The 20,867-nt window shown below is 37.4% G+C and overlaps 2 protein-coding genes across 3 annotated transcripts; one reads left to right on the plus strand and one right to left on the minus strand.

The window, feature by feature from the left end:
• Positions 1-2,058: 2,058 nt before the first annotated feature.
• LOC139145117 (heterogeneous nuclear ribonucleoprotein U-like protein 1) lies at positions 2,059-8,068 on the plus strand. The gene is made up of 2 exons (XM_070716074.1): positions 2,059-2,390; positions 3,194-8,068. Exons 1-2 carry the CDS (start codon positions 2,220-2,222, stop codon positions 5,288-5,290), a joined length of 2,268 nt encoding a protein of 755 aa, XP_070572175.1. The 5' UTR covers positions 2,059-2,219; the 3' UTR covers positions 5,291-8,068.
• A 3,029-nt stretch (positions 8,069-11,097) lies between these two features.
• LOC139145118 (proline-rich protein 11-like) lies at positions 11,098-20,801 on the minus strand. 2 transcript variants are annotated; one of them, XM_070716075.1, is made up of 9 exons: positions 20,683-20,801; positions 20,099-20,354; positions 19,470-19,626; positions 18,899-19,018; positions 17,673-17,969; positions 16,409-16,519; positions 15,692-15,843; positions 11,983-15,000; positions 11,098-11,663 (listed from the first exon to the last, which is right to left on the minus strand). In XM_070716075.1, the coding sequence occupies exons 3-8, from the start codon at positions 19,584-19,586 to the stop codon at positions 14,784-14,786; spliced, it is 1,014 nt and encodes a 337-aa protein (XP_070572176.1). In that variant the 5' UTR covers positions 19,587-19,626; positions 20,099-20,354; positions 20,683-20,801; the 3' UTR covers positions 11,098-11,663; positions 11,983-14,783. The 2 variants fall into 2 exon arrangements, with proteins under 2 accessions (XP_070572176.1, XP_070572177.1); XM_070716076.1 differs by having other exon boundaries at positions 20,687-20,734.
• Between the last annotated feature and the right edge of the window lie 66 nt (positions 20,802-20,867).

Raw genomic sequence — 20,867 nt, forward strand, 5'->3', positions numbered from 1 at the left:
CTGTCACTTGATATTAAAATGACGCCATCCCCATTTTAACAATATTGGAAACCCGTAAATTTTCCATTTTCATAAAAAATAGCTGGTAAAAACTTGATTTATTCCATGACCTACAAAATGAGCCAAACATATGGTAGAACAAAACAATATTGTAAAAGTTTAAGAGTCAGAATTTCTGTCGCTAAAGCTACCCAGGTGTCCGAGCCAAAGAGAACTCAGTCTGGGAGTGTGGCATGCACTCAGGGACACAGTGATGTTGCGGCAGTGTCCAAGTTGAGGCTCCCTACTAGAGAAGAGGTACTGTGCTCAAGTCACGACACTGTGATACGAAATGATACCACGATATATGTTTTTTGTAATACCCCCCCCCCCCCCCCGCACTGTGCGAGACATCTGTAGCATGACGGATCAGCTGGGCGAGCGTTATAATGGAATCATAGACCCTGGAGCGATCTCGCTCCAGGGTCTATGATGATGGAACAACGAGTTTTAACAGTATTGAGTGTTTATCCGTGCGAAGGGATTATTATATTACATGTAAATCAACATTTGTGTTTCTGGTGTTGAACAGTTGTTTTCTCCGTAGTTTTGAACTATCGACATCTTGCGACATCAGTGGAGGCGACCCAGACGATAAATACAACGTTGATTTGGCGAAGCGCAAGCCTTAAGCGATATTCTAAAACGATAAATCTCATTTTCTCCCAGTGTTAAGCATTGAATTGGTTCTTACGCTGTTGACGTATATCTATTAACGCCCTTCTTCTCCGCAGTGAGCTTCAGGTGCATCAGTCAAACAGCACAAATGAATTTTAATTTAGCTTGCCCTTGTTTACCGCAAAAGCGTACGAATAAATATGTCGTTTTCACACTGCTGGTAGAGTGGTAAACACTTTAGACGAGCGTTAATAGATTTCGGAGAATGAAAATATGCAAAGCTAAGAGTCACCTATATTTCCGAGAATATTTTTACAGCGAAACAAGGCTTTGTGTTACAAAAAGGAAAGTCTCTTTGCAGTTTTCCTATTTCAGATGACCTCCCCCCCCCCCCATCCCGGCCCCCGGATTTTTCCGTCAAACGCCAGACCATAATGATTAAACCCTTTGTTCAAAATTATGATAAGCTTACAAAATCTTGGGAAAAGCTGGAGGATTTTCAATAAAATGCCAACGATCAAATGCAGAAATAAAATGTTTGACTCGAGGTCTGGAGTATAGCAGGCAAAAAGTTCATTTGCTTTAAGAACAAGAAAGTTTTTTTTTTAAAGTTGCTGTGATTCATGCAATCTACTTAGGGTTGCAGATAATCACGCCATCAGCGAAATTTTGAGCAAGTATATTCCGATGTGTGTGACTGTGTGTGTGTGTGTGTGTTACAAAAACAATGTATCCACCGTTATTGATAGTAGAAAAAAGTCGCCTGTGTGTAAAGTTAGAGTACGATAAGTAAGTTACAAAATCAATCAATTTTTGATAACAAGAAAGTTTTTTCATAGTTCATGTAATTAACAACCACTTAAACTGAATCCAGAGCAAAATTAAAGCAGGTTTAGTACATGTAAAGAGATTACTACCGGTAATAGTGCATATTAAAGGTCACCCGCATTTACATTGGCTACTCGCATAAACATGCATAAAGCGCGACTGTGGAGTGCTACGGTGAATTCTTGCCATTTGTCACCTACCAGTGTGTAAACATTTACCGGTCTAGGTCGCCAGTCACATGCCATCCGAGAAATTATACCAAGGGGCGATTTTAAGTGTCGGTTTTCTGTTGAAAGGTCTTTTGAACAAATTGCTGTTTTACGGGGAAATGACAACTATTTGCAACTGCCAAGGTAAGGGAGCATGTATATAGTACCGAAATTAACTCAATCAAATCTGTTGAAGCTTTTGGTAAGTAGAACAATTCAGCCTGCATACAAAATTGTGTAAGTTTTTACTTTTGCACTAGGTAGGCCTACAGCCGCACGCAATGCGTTACGTTCCGCTTGTCATCATGAGATAGCCACCGGATTCAACGCTTGTGCGGAATTCAAAACACGTTCTGAATCCGTTGCTGCTCCCAATTGTACTGTAGCTGCAAAGACGCTTTGAGCACGCTTGCACGCCATCGATTCACGTCGTGGCTCTACATATTTTGTTTTATGTAGATTTAAAATAAACCAGTAAACCGTTTACGCCTTCGTAAAGGTTACACCTCACAGAACGTCAGAACGATGTATCAGCAAGCTGGGTACCAGGGTGACAGGATCGTGCTGGACGATTACAACAGTGATTTGCATCTGTGTTCTGGACCTGACGGAGTGACAGGCTGGGATATGCACGACAAAGGATTTCAATATATTTGGGCAGGAGGACGCGCAACACATGGAGTCAGGCAAGGCAAAGTAGGTGAACCATGTCCACTTTTCAATAGAATTTAATTTGTCCAGCGTTTTTTCAAATAGCATAAGTGAATCCACTAAATATCATTATATATCATCCCTGTAGCAGGTACACCTGCACCTGGCTGGAGTGGAAGTGCATTGGTGCGGTGTTCTGTGTTGTAACTTGTCGAGGTGTTATGCTTTCTGTCATTCACATTTCGAAATTGATGATAACGTTGAAAGGAGTTGGGGATTAGATGTAGCATTCAATGGTTTGTTGGCAACCCTCCCCTCCCCCTGATGATAAAGATTATTCTTCTAAAAAAAAACCAAATACGTTTTGACATTAATCATTCATAACAATAATGATGACAATGATGATGATAATGAATAATGGTAATGCAGTGAAACGGTAATGAATAACATAGTAAAGTATGGTAGTATATGAAATAGCTGAAAATTCCACTTTGAAGATGTGCTGTTTGCATGAACCCCAAACTATGACTCTTTAAAACAGTATACAGACTATAGTTTGGTGGTGATTGAAAATGTTTTCGTACAACTACAATCACATTCAATATCTTACTTCAAAGAGATAGCCTCCAGGAGTGATTCAATATTAATTTGCTCGGTTTTGAAGACCTTATTTTTACCAACCTGACCTGAAAATTGTCAATGGTCACTCATTGAAACAAAGAGTTAGATATGTGAAGTACCTGTCAATTTTAATGCTGTACAGTCTGTAAGCTCATTATTCATTATTCATTTGAATGGCAAAGATCAATTGATTACTCCTTTCTCTTTTATTTCCTTCTACTCAACAGGTGTGTTTTGAATGCACTGTGATTGAGTACCAGAAGGTTGATATGCCTGAAACAGAGAGAGCACCTCATGTGTTGCGTGTTGGCTGGTCTACAGAGAGCAGTGGCTTTCAACTGGGTGAAACCAGTTTGTCATATGGCTACGGAGGCACTGGCAAAATCTCTTCAAACAACAAATTTCTTGACTATGGCCAGCCCTTTGGAGTAGGGGACACCATCACCTGCTACTTGGATCTGGATGCTCGTCCATGTGCAATCTTTTATGCCAAGAACGGACAGTATTTGGGGGTCGCTTTCAAGCCGGGTCCTGAGTTAAATGGGCAGACTTTGTTTCCTCATGTGAACCTCAAGAACGTCAAGTTTGAGATTAATTTTGGTGATCGGCCACCGAGGTTTCCAGTCACGCAAGGATTTCAGATGCTGCAGTGGCTACCACCTGATGCCCTCGTCCAGGCCCCCAGAGGATCAAACAGAAAAGAGGATCATGAAATTCTCATGATGGTTGGTTTACCTGCCGCAGGAAAGAGCACATGGGCTGAAGAGTATGCGAAGCAGCATCCCGAGAAGAAATACTACATCCTCGGAACGAACACAATCATTGATAAAATGAAAGTGATGGGACTAAAACGGCAGAAAAACTACCATGGTCGCTGGGATCAGCTGATAAAACAATCCACGGACTGTCTGAATCAAATGTTCAAAATTGCAGAAAGGAAGGTGAGAAATTACATTCTGGATCAGACCAACGTATACTTCACAGCAAGAAGACGGAAAATGAACAATTTCAGGGGATACAAGCGAGTTGCCATTGTCATAATGAATGACAGGGAAGAACTGGAGAGGAGGACTGAAAAACGAACAAGGGAGGAGGGGAAAATTGTTCCTGAATCGGCTGTCAAGGAAATGATGGCAAATTTCTCCCTCCCTGAAGTTGGTGAGAGCTTTGATGAGGTCAGGTATGTGGAAGAAGATGAGCGAAAATCAAAGGAGCTTGTTGCTATGTACAAGAAAGAAGGACTTGAGTTCAAAAACCAGGAGAAGAAACGAGCTGCAGATGGGTCTCAAGAAAATGAACCGCCCAGCAAAAGATTTGGCCCAGGTGGGCCTTCTCCTCGAGGTCCACCGATGGGTGGACAAATGATGCCACAGAGAGGTGATAGAGATGGGTTTTCTTCCAGGGGTGGTCCAGATAGGTTTGGTCCAAGAGGAGTACCACCGATGGGAGATAGGGGCCCACCAGGCAGTTATCCACCTAGGGGTGTTGAGGTAGACTATAAACCATGGGACCGTGACTATCAGAGGGGCCCACCTGGAGGGAACTATGGCAGAGGCGATGTACCACCGGGTGGCAACTATGGTAGGGGAGATGTACCTCCCGGAGGGAACTACGGTCGTCGAGATGCACCCCCACAGCGAGACAGCTACAGGCAAGGAGGCTATGGGGACTACAAGCCAATAAAAGATGAGCCATCACAGCAGGGCTACAGCCAAGGCTGGGACAATCAGCCGCAGCAGGGAGGTTATGGCCGATACTCATCACAGCCTCAGTCGTCTACGTACCCGGGTGGTGCCGGCAGTGGCAACAACATCAAGCAGGAGCCAACGTCGTACAGCTCACCAGCGTATGGCAGAGATTCTGCAAGTCGAGGTTATGACAACCAAGGTTATGGTTCCGCCAACAAGGGACAGTCATCAGGTCAGATGTATGGTGGGCAAGCTTACGGAGGGTCAGCCAGCAGTACACAATCGTATGGCGGTCCATCAGGAGGGTACAGCCAGTTTGATCAGAAAGGATACGGTTCATACTCCCAGCAGAGCCAAGGATACGGCAGCCAACAGAGCCAAAGTGGTTACTCCAGCCAGCCGGGCCAGGGATACTCCAACCAACCAAGCCAAGGCGGTTACCCCAGCCAACCAGGTCAAGGAGGCTACTCTGGCCTACCCAGCCAAGGGTACACTGGTCAGGGCTACTCCAATCAACCTCAAGGGTACGGTCAGTCCAGTCAAGCCATGGGGCAAGGTTATTCTGGGCAAGGCGGATATAGTGGGCAAGGTGGAGGGGGATATGGTGGTGGATACCAGCAAGGCCCAAGGTACTAAAACAGATATGGACCCCACATATTCACCATACCTTACCTCCCTTTCATTGTTAATATCTATACCAAAGTTAGAGCCATGTTGCCAATTATCAACATGTTACATTTGATCATTTCATTAGCTGTCACTGTTGTACTCTTACTTAATGAATGTACATGTACACTTCTTTTAGAACTTTTTATGAAATAGTCAGAAGCATTATATATTTCATATAACTGAAAGAGTACAAGCTTAGATATTCAATGACAGTAGTTAGCATAAAGGCCGTTTTCATGTACTTCAAAATATATCCTGTCCATTTTTTCACCTCCAAATTATGGTACAATGCATTGTTTTCTGCAGCAAATTTGGCCCTTTGTGGATTCAGATGTAGTTGAAAGAGTTAAAACACATAGAATAATAGCTGTTAAAATGCCTTTTGATATTAAGTAATCTACCCATGCAGTTCAGATAAAATAATGTTATAATTTCTATACTTTAGAGTTTGATCACCAAGATATTGTTTCAAAACTTCTCCCTCTAGAGGTGGCAAGCAAAGTTATGTACAAATGACAGGTTACTGTTGAATCACTGTTCGCTTTCTGCAAAGACTGTAAATAGATGGACTTAGAGTGAATGTGTGCTTACTGATCTGCTTTAGAGAATGTTGCAGAGTGAATTAGCATCAAAAAAGAGAGACATACATACTTTTGACCATGAACTCAAAGGACCTCAGCATTTAGACATAGAGTCAACGTACACTACAGCATATGTCACTTTTTTCTGTAAAGCTACTGACACACAGCTACTTGCTGTTTCAATGTTATATGCATGCCACACTTTTCATCAAACTGATCAGATCAATATTTCCAGTTTCCACATATTTGGTCGGATTGGTCAGAATGGTCAATCAACACAGTGGGTTGCTTTGCAGCTTACGAATGTGTAAGCATGTAGCTTCATGAGGAATGCAGTGCCTCAGCCAATTAGTTTATGCAAGTATTTCAAGAGTCCATAAGTATTCAGTCCCCGTAGTGATAAGTTGTCAGTCACAAGTACTGTACTATGAGTTGGTCAAACTGTCAGATTCATAAATTGTTTATGAAAATATGTATTCATATCCATACTGAAACAAATCAATCCACAAGTTGGCCTGTTAAGTGACTTCCGTAGCTGCAAAAAATTACCATCAAAATTGATTTAAAAAAGCTTTTTATGTCATCCACAGTTCTTGGTTTCTTCTGCAAGAAAATTGAAATATCTTAAGTTTCATAGCGTAGTTCATGACAGCCATGTTGTCTACGTATTTATAGTGAATGGACCATATATGAACTGTACTCTTTCATTTCGACAAATCATACATATGTTATAGGTTTTAATTTGAGTCAAAGTTTTTGGAGTTAAAGCGTAGGTCAACAAAGGACAATGAAGGATTAGAAGACCGCCATGTATATATATTTAGTTGATTTTAGATTACTATTACTGATCACCTTGTTGTTGATGTTTGGTGTTAATTTGTGGAAGTATAGGAGCACAAAATCTAAGTAACATAACCTGAGATTTAAATTTTTTACCAGGTGATTTTTTCCCAGCTGAATGTCAAGCCACCTTATGCCAGAGTCAGGAGGCATGAAAGCAGTGTAGTCTAGTGCAAGCATTTGAATTTCAGTGGTGAGAATTTGGAGCAAATCATTCAATGTGGGGTGTGTCAAAACTAATAGAATCAGTCACTCAAGTTCCGAGAAGGAACCATTTTGATACATATCTGAATGCCTACTCCATTGACCACCTTTACTGCAGGTGCATGGGGCCTACTAGTACTTATTTTTCTTTTAACGATTTACCATCAAAAAGAACACAAAACATTTCTGTTCTATAAGAGGGGATAACAAGCTCTCAAAGTTCAATTTTTGTCGTACTTCCATTCTTAGGCACACTGCACCCCCCTCAGGTTGAATGGTTTGTCTCTCAATGCCTATGCCGTCAAACAATCTACTGCCAGATATTGACATTTTTTATACTTTTTATAATCAGTATTTTGTTTTCTTCATTTAAAATTGTAACTTAGAAGTAGTTTGTATAGCTTGTACTGATCATGGTTTTATGGTATGAGTGTGTAGTTTACTGTAGACAAGTACTGAAGATTTCTGCCCATCACATACTAGTAGTATTCATGTTTTTTCACTTGTTGTTTGGCTTGTGTTCTTTGTCACGAATACTATATATTTTCTTAACAGAAAACTGTGCATTATAGTTTCGATACAGTTGTGTCGTGCAGTAGGATCATATCTTGTACATGTTTTCATTCAAAGTCATGTTTTTAAAATTTTCTGAGATAAGAATTATCAAGTGTTATGGACAATGTCAAAATGTCTCGTGTTAAAGTCTATGTAGTTTGTGAGTTGAACAATGCCACAGGGAGATTCAAGAAGTGATTAAAGCGTGGTGTTGAATAAGATGACTCTGGTTTGTATTATGTGGTAATAATGACAGTTTCCTTTGTCGTTTCATGTTACGATAGTTATCAATCACATTGCAAATGGTTTTAAGTTTCATGTGAAATATGGAGTCGTGTAAGTCATGCCTCATTATCGTCCAATTTTCCTCTTCCAAGTGGTACCTATTACACCAGACTACTGTTCAGCTGCACTTGACTATGTGGTGTTTTCTGGTATTTTACCGAGTTCAAGACATTGTGATCTGTCAATTTTGTGTTTCAGAAAACTATTTGATCAGTATATTGTCATTTAAGGATCATATTTCCAGTTTGTCATGATACAATAAAATTGATAAGTCAAGAAATGTGCTTTGGCTCGATGTCTATTATAAATCATTGCTTTGTCAAAATTCATTTTTTCAAATCGAAAATTGCAGTCTTCCGGGCAAAAAGCCTATTGTTGCATAATTTGCATGCTTAATTTCAGAAATATCAATGATATGAATGTTTACATATGATCCACAAGTAAAATATCACAAGAAAACGGGAGGTCAGTCCCCCACTGCTGCTATTTTTAGCTCATATTTGGTTTTATATATAAATACCAAAAAGAGCTTATATGATGAGTCTGAGTGGCGTCTGTGTCTGTATATTTGTGGGTATGTGCGGATGTATGTCCGTCACACACAAAGGCTCCCATACCGCCAAAGCTACCATCTCAGTATTTGGTGTACAGGTAGATGTAGGGGTTGAGATGTGAATTTGTTCAAATTAACACATCAGTGTGAAAAATGTGCAAATGAGGTAAGAAAAAGGGAAATACTGCAAGTGTGCAGGAGTGGTGGCAGTGAACTGAATCAGCCCACACATCTGAATAAGAGGATTTTGACCTTTAACGTATTTGTATGCAGGGTACCTATTATGTTTGGGAGTGATAGCAGTAACTGAAACAGCTAATTTGTCATTTCCTGTCATTGTTTATGAACTGTGACATATTAACAGATCTGCTGAAACCATATGGATGTCTATTTTTGTACATCCATGGTAGAAAGATTCTCTGCTATGCATGTTGCTAAAGTTGACCTTCAGTACCTAAAGTTTCAGACCTTATTTACTTTTGTCATTCTTAATTTTCTGGTTTAAATATGTCTTGTTGTTTTTCTGGTTGTATTTCTTGTTGTTTTCTGGTTGTACTGTGCAGAAATTGTCATAAAATCAATGCATAATTTTCCTGCACTGAACAGATAGAAATAACACTTATTGTTGATCTTTGGTATGTACCAATTCTGGTCAAATTTGATCGACACCGTATAATTGCGGTATTTTTCATTCTTGGAGAACAAAATTTACTCGAAGCAATGCCTTTGAAAAAATCACACTGAACAGACAAATCACTTGTTCCATTTGTTTTACGGCAAACAAAAATGAAGGTAATACAAGTTGTGTGTGTTTATGTTTACATGTGTAATGTTTTGAGGTGTCATTTCAATAACAAGAATGCCATTTTAAGCTTTCTGTTGAGGTTACTGCCTCCCCTTACCTCTGATTCGTACTTTCTACTTTTGTCCCAACAAGGAAAATAAATGGAGATCTTATGAATAGGATTGTATTGTTGATTCATATGGTTAACATGTTCTTTGTCAAACTATACTAAAAAAAGCTACCATCCAATCTTTTGAGAAATGTTTGAGTCCAGTTATTAGGCTATATGGTCTTTGAACATGTCACTATTTCATCCTGGCTGATGGATTTGGTAGATTAAATTCAGACACTTGCGCATATATTTGCTGCAGCCATCTTTGAGTTGCAAATCTAAATTATATAGTTGCTAGAATCCAGGTTTTGCAAAAACATTTTGGAAAACATTCTGTGGTCACACTTAGGTAAGCATTGAGTATGTAAGCTGCATATGATTTCAAACTGTCTTCTATAAGTTTTATCCAAAAAAATGCAAAAAGATCCAGCCAGTGGGGCTTTAAAGGCCTTTATTTTATTGGCTGCAACTTGATTTTTTTTCACTCTTTGTTTTGTTCATCAATTGCAAGTTCTTGTTCTTCTCCCCTAAGCATGTACACCCACTATTTAGCTTGTGGACACAGCGTCTAGACATGTAAAATGCATTGTTATTGTTTTACTTTTGAATTCTAGTCAGGATCAGAATTCACTTGTCAACAATAAAGAATACAGTTTGCACATGTACAGGCTGGGATGATGAACTCAACACTATCTCAACATACTTTTTGGAGTAGAACAAGAAAGTGTAGTTGACAATAAAAACAAAAAACAATATGAACATCAAAATTGATATAACCTGTCAGTGAAGCAAAAGAATTTTGTAAATCCATTAAGTTACTGCAATTTTAATAGCGCCCTCATCATTTCATAACAGAACTGAACAGGTTTATAGGAATAATGGGCCCGCCGCTGACCAAAGCCAAAAGCCCAAAATTAATGGGCGAGGCTTGCCAAGCCTGTTAATTTTGGCTTTCCTCTCCCCTGCGCCCACAAATACACATTATGGTCAGGACGGAGCATGTAATTTCCATTATATTTAAGAAATCCAAGAAAAACCGTCAAAATTTACGAAAATTTCCCAATGCGAAAGACAACCAGGCCCCAGAACTTGTATTACCTAAAATGTTGTACTCACTGAACAGTGGCATGCTGTGAGTATGACAGTACTGCAATATGCAACGCACTGTCATGCACACTGTAAAAAATTTGGCAACATCAGGAGATTTTGGTGAAAAAAGTGTCTTAACTTGGCCCACAAGTGCTTAATTTTATTTTGTGATTGATTATGATCTTTGTACAAATCACAATTTACACTTTAGCTGTAAAGTTACGATGTTTACGGTACTGTTATTAATATTATTATTCGTATTCACAGGCATGTAAACAAACAATTACCGTGTATTTTTGGTCAGTCACATGGTTCAGCTCGACCAATTAAAATGCGATGGACAGGGCATGGTAACATAATGCACAATTCTGCCCTTTGATGATAAACTGTACTGCAGAATTGGAAGATGAATACCAGCGGGTCAGTTTTATTATATGACTGTTCACGGTCCTGTTATACTATTTTTCATTGAACATGTACATTATGAGCAATGTCAAGATTTGTTTATGCTGCCCAACAACTGAGGCCATTTTTGGAGTTGCACAAAGGATTCACTAAATATTTATTGCAGAAGAGTGGAAACAAGCTGACACACATCCTGTAGTGAGCAGAGTAACTTGATATACCTCCAGTTTTAAACCAAATCTTGAAAATGTCAAAAAATAATCATGACCACTAATTCCAAATCTGCATATTCAATTTGAGAGCACAAGTTGTGCAATTACTGTGTACTTACATGAATCATTTCTCAATTCAAAATACAAATGTCAAAAATTGACTTTTTTCCAAAAAATCAATAATTTTATTGCATCACTAGGCATTATTACTTGAGTAGGCCACAGTGCAAAGTGAAAAGGAACAAACTTTATCCCAGAACATGACAATAGAAGAGGAAAACTTGTACAAATGTTTTGGAAGACATAATATGATACAGTATTTGGTACTTTGTAATTTTTTACAAAATACAATCTCATTCTGAAGTATCACAAATTACTGAGGAAATCCAATCTTCATGAAGTTGAACTATTTGAGATGTATGAAGGACTGAAACAGCAGTACAAGCGACATTCCAAAGCTAGAAATGATTACCAATATGGTGAGCACTTATCACATGTTATGCTTTGAAAGAAAGGTAATTTTGCAAAGAAGTACAGGAACTAATGCAAAGTCTTTACAGTATTTCAGTAATTTTGTGTGATATGAGTGGTATATGTGTTATTTCTGTTGTCAAGGTAACCGAGCAATGCTGAAATGTTGCTTTGCTGACAGTCCTCCCAGCCAGTCCTCCCAAGATGTGATAGATAACAACACTTGAAAACCCAGTAATGCATGAATTTCTATTATATCATACCAGTATATTGATGCTGAAAATACAGGAATCCATTGGTTGAGACACAAAAAGAAACGTGGTATATTGGCGATATACCACGGCGGGCATATGCGCGAGCTCTCAGCTTGAGCAAAATCCGTTTTGACATTAACAGGCCAGAATTTCAATATACTGTTATGATATAATAGCAATAAATCACACCCAGCAACAGTATACCACCGATTTTGACCAGTTCACTTCATACAGGTACTCGCTATTGCTTGTGCATATTTGTCGTGAACTGGTCAAAATCTCGTGGTATACCATCGCTGGTCGTGCTTTATTGCTTAAATATTTACAAGATATGTGATGAAACGGTTATTTGAGAAGACTCCATCGTCTGATGTTTCACTGAGTATTACATGTATAAACTTTAATACATGAAACAAACCTAACCAATGCTCGAATATCAGCACATCTTTGTTCTGTAATTGAATTTGTGAACTTATCCAGAGTACCGTACTACATGTATTTGTAAATTATCAGGGTAAACAATCACAACAAATTTCATTGCAATATATTTCCTACATCTAACGACAGCAAATATGATTAAATAAGGTGAAGGAATACACTGAAAGTAAGTCTTGTTACCAGTAAGTAGACGATAGACTATTAAATGTAAATATCAATTTAACACAAAAAGTATATTTTGGAACACAAACTTTTGACAAAAATAGAATTCCCATGTAAAGATACTGAGAATCTACACATATTAACATCCTTGTTCAGTGACTATCAGGGATGCTTTCTTTTGATCTGGTGCGTGACATTTTTTGATCTGGTAAGAAAAACAACTATATGAACTTCAGAAATCTACAGGCAATCCGAGACTTAATATGTTTCCAAACAAGCAGTCTGGTTAAGTTTTTCATTTTGGAAACTTGATTTATTGTAGAAATGTTTTGCTTTCTCCAGAAATTCCTCCCCATAAAGGTGTTGCAAAATTGAGTTTATGATGATTTGCTATAAAGAGATGTAGTTTGAAGAGGGTTTACATGTCGTTGAAAATTGGCACATTGGCCAATTCAGAGAAAGGCTAAGTGTCTGACAATATGTGTGTGATTGTCCAACAATTATGCTAAATTTGTTATACTGTGACATCAAAGTTCAAACAGAAGATTTAGTAATACAATATGCAACTCTTAAAAGAAATAAAGAGTATATTTTTAACAAGATTGCTAAAAAAGAAAAACAAAATTAGGTCATTTGGTGCACAGGTGTTTTTTCAAATAATAATTTTCCTTACATGTACCGGTATAACATAAATACAGCCAAACACAACGTTTTGGTGACTGTAAACAAGTCAAATTTTCCACACCTCCCAAACTTTTTTCTTGCTGAACTGAAACAGCTGCTGCCACAGCCTACCTATATCAATAGTATCAAGCAGACAGACAAATCTCAGATAGTGTTGTACTGCCAGCATGGAACAGCTGTACACAAATGCCTTCTTCACAATATAAGAGAGATCTCAAATACATGTATATGCACGTATGCACCCAATGACTTTGTTGCTTTGAAAAATATTTACAAAAGTATAATCTGTAGAACTATATACAAGTGAAAAATTTTAGCAATGTCAAGAGTAAAGGCATTCTTTTACTGAAGAGATCTGTTGGAATAGAGAAACAGCTTAATTACTAGCACAAAATTTGATTTTGGAACATATATCTAGCTTGATAAATTTCTACACAAACATGATCAACGTCGATGGTTGATATGGGTTTGATGAGCAGATCATCTACATTATGGTCTGTCTTTTGTGAGTGGAAAGAAACTACAGCATGCATGTAAATATATTCAGCCCTTGTTTGTTCATCTGGTAGTGAGGTTGGTTTAGAATACGAACTATGGCATGATTTTTCTAAATCTTGAAAGTGAAATCTTGCGAAATTAGCCTTGCTTGTCAACACCATAGACTGAGATGCAAATCTGATAAACAAAGCAACAAATTACTGTAGCTCTTTTCTTGAGTTGTTCCTAAATCACAGAGCTAAGCTGTCAACTGAATTCTTGAGTGATAAGTAAAAATTCAGCTGACAAGGTTTGGGAGATGTGCACTGACATGACAATGCCCTATGAATACCCCTGCTGTTCTTGTTCCATGAAAAAAATGTTTCAACTTGATCATTTCCACAACATGGTAAATGTAAATAGCAGAGGTATCTCCTGGAATGAACACGCGCAGTTGACTTGAGAATTTTGTTTCTTCCAACTCTTATGCATTCCAGAGAGAGATTTCTGTCAGTAATTTTACAATCAGAACATAATTCTTGGACATAAATTTGGCTACTTTTCATGTGATAGCTTGTGTGTGTGTACAAATTTCAATTGTGCGAGACTTTCCAGTTTTGCACAAGGATACAATCAAGAGAACTGCACTCTGGGATTAGCATGGCAAGAATATTCTCCTAGATTAGAACATATACAGCACCGATTTTTCTTATCTATTATCATTGCATGACAAAAGTCTCAATACAAAGTAAGTGTAAAAATAAAAACTTCATGACTAAATTTTCAAATTAACGGATAAAAATCATTGTTCATGCACCTACTGTAATATAATTAATATTAGAAATTAAAATTCATTTTAAAATTAAAATTGATCACTGCTAAGTATGTATAAATAAAATTTAACGTATTAAACAAATATGAAACTTTCACTAAAAGCTTTTATATTTAATCTCTGGACTTTCTTCTATAAAGCAATTTGTTAACCTATTTCAAGGCCAAGGCTTGCATTTGCACTGACAAATATGTGGACCTCAACATCAATGTGACTTTCTGTCCATATTCCTTTCTGCTGAGGGTTTCAAAAGAAAGGTGTGTGGTTTGAGAACCAAGTAACATTTCTGCCATCACCCATATGCAGGGTTGCATTTACATCCTTGTATCAAGGCAACCCTGATAAAATGGACCCAGAATCCTATGGACATCTATCTGCTGACCTTTTCATATAGAAAGAATCAGTTATTTTTGATAAACTAAACTGTAATTGATAGATGGTTGTGAAAATTGCTTCACAGTAATATCAACACTTGATATGAAAGATGATGAATGGAAATTGTGCTTCCCTGGAAACTAAATTCTAGCGCTGTTCACAAGCTATTGGTGAAAGAGACAAAGGAGAGCTGGATGGTGTGCGGGCTCTCTTAAACTTTCTTCTCAGTGCTTTCGTCATCAGTGGTGTCAGCCCCGTGCCATGCTCTTCTGGATTGAGTGGTCTTATGGGAGTACCTCCAGGACTTCTAGCTATGTCAACTTTCTTCAGGCGGTTTTGGAATTTTTCCACCTCCTTTGGGATACTGGAATGTAAGTTTCAAATCAGATGAACTGAAACAATACATGTACATCATTTTCCAAATTAGGTTGGTACACTGAGCTGACATGTTGTTTTCCAGAAAATTTTCTTTATTAATCAGATCACACTATATTCAGCAAAACTAGTTACACTGTATATATAATGCCAGACTGTTGGCAATACTGAAATTATTACTGAAAACTCTTTAAAGGCATGTTTTTCAATCCAAACATCAAATTGCTCTAAGTTTACTGTGTAGAAAGCTAAATTTCTGTCCAACTGTTTGCTGTACACTATCAAATGCAGTGAAACAGATGGTACAATTGCAGATAGCTATTCTGAACTGCTGCAAGAAAATACACAAAAACAGACATTCCGAGTGTGTTCATAGTGATCCCTACCAAACTGTTGTGATCATCTGTAAGGGTTTACCACAGAAAAATCTGGTTTTATCAAAACTCTGTTGTGACCATACATCTTTGCAATTGAAGTGTGAATATACTGCAAGGACCAATGTCATTGATATTCATTTTACCAAACACATAGTACCAATAGATATATATAGCATAAGGTACCATGTATTGCATGAACGTACACGAATTTGACTCTTGTATATCCATGTGGCGATAATATGGTCCTGAATGATACTGAGTAAACACCACCACATGGAGCTCCATCATATTTCTAGAAATTACCTTTTCCATAGTTGTTTTAGCTCAGACGGAGATGTACCAGTACTACTGACATCTTCATCTGACTTATCTGATTCTGAGCTCGACCTTTTCAGTTGAACTCTCTTCAGGTCGTCCAGGAGAACCACTGGCTGATTTCCGAGGGCTTTCTTTACCTGAATGCAGAAAAACAGAGAAAGTTTGATACTGTTATAGGCAAGGCTTGTTGCAGAGCATTGCAAAACAAATAAAACAAATTTCCAGTGGAAATTTGCTTTGATATACTCAGCATTCCATTCTTCAATTTATATATTCAGCAACACCATAAACATCACCTTACTGGTTCAATTGGCTGCAGATTTCTTGATGATCCGTCAAATACCCAAACATATTAGACAGCATAGCATTATTAACAAAACTATCAGTCTCAAGGACACAGAGGCTCAATAGTGGAGGGGGTATACTGACTTTACATGTGAGTGTGACAGTATCCATCATTCTAGCATCTAATGTAAAAAATCTTAATGTTTTTGTAGTTTCTCTTCTGGATTTTCATTCTGTTTCATATGTTTTGTTATTTTCTGAGTGCTACCAAAGTCAAATCCAACAGACTGCAGTAGTCACAGAGTGAACTTGAAATTTTAGTTTTCTGAATTTTGATCAGGACATTACCAGGTCTTGCAAGTGAACACAGTGTGAGTGAATTATAAGCCGTAAAACTGAATAAGGTTATTAACTAACTTGTCCACTTTCATCCTGTGTGACTTGTACTGGCTTCAATTTGACTTTTTGTAAATCTTGAAGAGTTATTACAACAGGTGCTTTGGACTTTTCTGTTGGACTACTGGATTTCTGAAATGCACACATAGAAATAATATGATTTAATCATGACGAGTTAGCATTTAATACACAGATCTGAAAATACATAAAAATATTAAAAGGACCTGTAAAACCCTGGTATCTCTCAAGTCCATATAAAAGCCACTCTCTTGCTGAGTCAGGTATAATTAAATCTTTTGTCCAGGACCAGTGAATTCACAGTTGCAATGATCCAGTGGACTGGTTGAGGTGTATGAGCCTCAACGTTGAAAGATTTAAACCGAATTTTACTCAAACTTCTGATGAGCAAACTGTAAACCATTCTATTTAAAAATCAAAAAGAAAATTCAGGGATTACCATGCAAATTTTGTGTTAGAGAAATAAATAACCTAAAATGTACCGATATTTCAACTTCAAAATGGCTGCTTTCGGTAATTCGACAGGGAAAAATTACATTTTAAAATTTTTCACAAACAAAATGTAGAAAGCTTCATTTACTTCACAAACTGCAAATTGTGAGTGAAAGGTTGAGAAAATTTGAGAGATTTAATTAAATATCCATCCCTGAGGTGCATTCTACCTTAACTTCAATGAAGATGTACAGTATAACAAAACTATGCTGGTCTAAATGCACCTTTTAGTATCAATCCTTGAACTATCAAAAACTGAGTAGATACACTCACCCTGTCTTTGTGTACTTTATGTAAAACTTACACTGTCTTGCATTTTGAAGTGCATGGAATAAATAGTTTTCACCAGCTTCTTATTCTTGTAAAAATCAAAAATTTTATTGTTCCCCATGGGATGAGCCCATTTTTAATTTTAAAGTATCAATAAATATCAGGTGATTTGTTTCTCTGGTACCCCTCATTTTTTTTATTCTTGATTTCAAAAGGCAATGATTTAAAGTTTCCTAAATGTTAGTCTTCAATTTCGAGGAATGAACTACCATAAGAGGCTGTCTAAAATCGAGATAACACGTCTTCTTAGTGAGTGACACTTTTAAAGGGACAAAGTCGGCCATTTTTCATGAATTTTGTTTGATACAAGATACTACTTATATTGTTTGACATGTCGAAAGATACTGAATGAATGGGTAATCATGCATATATTCAACACTGGTTTTAGACACAATAAATGAAACCTATAAGTGACTGGAGAATGCAATTTTCAAATTTGACTTACCGTACTCTTTTTCTTCTTCAGGAAGCTAAGATCGACTGGTTTAAACAAAAGGTCGGGCGGTGGAAGGGGAGGAGGTGGAGGTGGCGGCGCCAGGGAGGGAAGAGGTGCTGCACTTGATTTTGTCGACAGAGTTGGTTCACTTGGCATTGGGCCAGGTGCAAATACAAAGCTTGTGTTTACGGCAACATCTGAGTTATTAGTTGATTTTTGTAAATCGTCGACATCTTTGTTAATATTGCAGCCTCTGAGATGTGCTTTTGAGTTGCAATACTGGCATGAAGATTGTCTGAGATTTTCCTGTTGAAACAAAGGATATAAAAGAAGTTCATTGAGGACTCGTATATATCATTTGGGATGATTATTTCTCTTTTTGAAACAAAATTAGTACCTAGTTCACAGAATAAAACAAAGTTTGTAAAATTGAGAAAAGTTACTGTCAATGAAACTTTCATATAAAAATGTCATATTTTTCACATCAAGTTGTTACTTGTTTGTCTTTTGTTCAGACATTTATAACATGTCAGTGTGTTTACTTATGATATTCAGGTAACACACATTGATTTGTGAACAGTAGTATAACAAGGCTATTGTCTCTTGTAATTGCTAGGTAAACATGATGGATCTCATTGACATTCACTAGCATACTTTTTATTTGCCACTTTTGAAAAAAAAAACATTGCATTGAAAAACATTCGCTATTTCAATTAATTCCAGGGTTGCAAATTACCAGTATTACACTTTTCCAGTCTGACAATCAGTTTTTCTTTTCAACCCACCAAGGTTACTGTTGATTGCCATTAACAATCATTATTATTCACTCTGACCCGAAGCACATTCCTACTTTAATTAATTAGATCTACAGTGGATACATTTGAGATCATAGCTGGCCAGCTCATGTTTCAAAAGAATGACGTTTCGAATAAATTACTTTCATATACACATGATATTATTCTAATGCAACAGATTCACTTTTAGGAGATTTTCCTGTTGTGCTGGATAATATCATCAGTTACATGCGCACAGTGTGTGTATACAGACACCAAAAGGGCGAGGTCAAGTGAAATCAGCTGTAATTTTGAAACCTCACTTTGGAGAATTAACTTTTAAAAATTTACAGTGAAGAAATCTCAACTTTTTCATTTCAAGTTTATACAAGTCCATGCAAGATTTACCAGCTGAAAGCACACCTGTATGAATCAGAATACTAAATGTCTTCCTTTGCCTACCTTATCTTCCTTGAGTTTCTTAAACTCATTCTCTAAATCTTCAAGTCGTGAGAGAGTTGTTTGTAAATCTCTTTTGATAGCTCTGGAGGGAAAAACTAAATCTTTTGCTTTTTCAAAACCCTAGAAGACAACAGAGATCATAAGAGATAAAAAATCACATCATCAAATACTTTATACAGTTAAATAAAAATGATGAATAGCACTTGGCAGAGCTGTCTACTCAGCACCTATCTTTGATGTTGAAGATTCTTAGATATTGTTTACACTATAGTTAAGATGTAAACAGTTTCAGACAGAATATGATCGTGTTTGACCTGGACTTTAGTGATGAATTTTTGATCACAGAAAGTGCATCATCAGTATAGACTTTGAAAAAGCACACAAACACAACATGGCATGTAGCCAACTTGCGGAGTTTGTGGAAGATCCATACAAGTAGATGGAAACATTAGTAAAATTGAAATAACGTGGCCTTACTGGTAAATTACCTAATACCAAGCCTTTTGCTACACAAGCAAACAATTGAAAATGATTAAGTGGTAAAGGAATCTTTGGAATAAACAGTCCTCACCTCAAAGAAGCTATGGATACACCAGTTGCATAGTTTTGTCACCAGTGGCAATTCTAATGATGGAACGTGAAACCAGCCAGTTGGGTCTGGACCATAGGCATCAATTTCGAAAGCCATTTTCTTTGGTGAGTGCTTCCTACTGCGTTTTTCCTCACGTCTGTATGAATAGTGTTTGTAAGGCATTGGATATGAAAGAAATATGGATTGCAGAATTGCTACTGTATCAGATCCAATTTACATTTATATAGAGAAGAATCTCACGCTTCAGGTCAATTTGATCATTTGTAGTTAAACGAAAAAAACACTATCGCATATCTTCACAGAAAACTTATGAATGTATGCATTATAAGAGAGTACATGTAATACTATACAGGAGAGAGCCATCGGTTTGCAAAAAAGGGAGTAATTATCACAGAATACAACTTATTTTCTGTAATGATAGGGATGCAGGGCCCTAAGCCCTGCTTGGCATTTAGAAAGCAGAAGTAGTCCATCGCAGTTTTAAACAAAATAATTGTAGCAAATAATAATGCGAAAACTTCACATTATCTTACAAAGTTATATGTAAACATTGGGTAGAAAGGGACTCTACCTCGATGATGTATGTAAAATATCAACAATTTTCTTACTTTGGCGTTTGAAGAAGTGATTGATTATCGCCTTTGCAGTATTTCCATCCTGACAATTGTCGTGCTCTTCTTCTCTTTTGGCGGTGTATTTTCTGTTACACTGACCATTTATTCGACTCATTTATCTGCAGCACAAGTCACTACTCCTCCACCTTTGTCAAATTTAAAAGCCTGGCACTCGTCCAATCAGTTGAATATCACAATATAGGCGTGGTTCTGTGTTTAACTCTCATCTATGATCTGCAACGTACCGCTTCTGTAAGAAGTGAATAATTTTGGTCCATACTACAAATGTGTTTACACTTTTGTATCGTTGGCTTCGTAGAGTAGTTAGACATTTGTCTTATGGTAATTAAAACCAAAAAAATGTTAGGCGCCCGCCCGCTATGGCCAGGCTCAACTTCAAATCAACAAACACTGAATGAATGAATACGACTTCGCATATCGCATGTACATTTTGACACTCAAGTGAGACTCACTCGGCTGGTTGGTTCTTCAAGGCCGCCAAGTAATATTTGTAAGACTTCTATTATGTACTAGGTTCGAAACACTACAGAAAAATTATTACTTCAAATACTACTTACGAACCAAAGCGTGTCCTGAAGGGCTCCTCCTGTATATCTGTTTGAACGAAACCGCTACTGAGAAATCTACCCAATGAAAACATTCGTTCCAAACTTCACACAGCCAATCAAAAAGACTGTTAGAAATGAAAACACTTCAGAAGTGAAACTGATTATAATAGAGTATTTGTAGTGTCGATTTCGAA

The sequence above is a fragment of the Ptychodera flava genome, chromosome 12, assembly GCF_041260155.1.
Source record: "Ptychodera flava strain L36383 chromosome 12, AS_Pfla_20210202, whole genome shotgun sequence".
NCBI lineage: Eukaryota > Metazoa > Hemichordata > Enteropneusta > Ptychoderidae > Ptychodera > Ptychodera flava.

Coding starts and splice junctions, on each gene's coding strand:
- LOC139145117 (XM_070716074.1), top strand. CDS start 2,220: ATGTATCAGCAAGCTGGGTACCAGGGTGACAGGATCGTGCTGGACGAT. Junction 2,391..3,193: donor ATGGAGTCAGGCAAGGCAAA/GTAGGTGAACCA, acceptor TCTACTCAACAG/GTGTGTTTTGAATGCACTGT.
- LOC139145118 (XM_070716075.1), bottom strand. CDS start 19,586: ATGGCTTTCGAAATTGATGCCTATGGTCCAGACCCAACTGGCTGGTTT. Junction 16,520..17,672: donor TGAAGAAGAAAAAGAGTACG/GTAAGTCAAATT, acceptor TGTGCATTTCAG/AAATCCAGTAGTCCAACAGA. Junction 15,844..16,408: donor CACAGGATGAAAGTGGACAA/GTTAGTTAATAA, acceptor TTCTGCATTCAG/GTAAAGAAAGCCCTCGGAAA.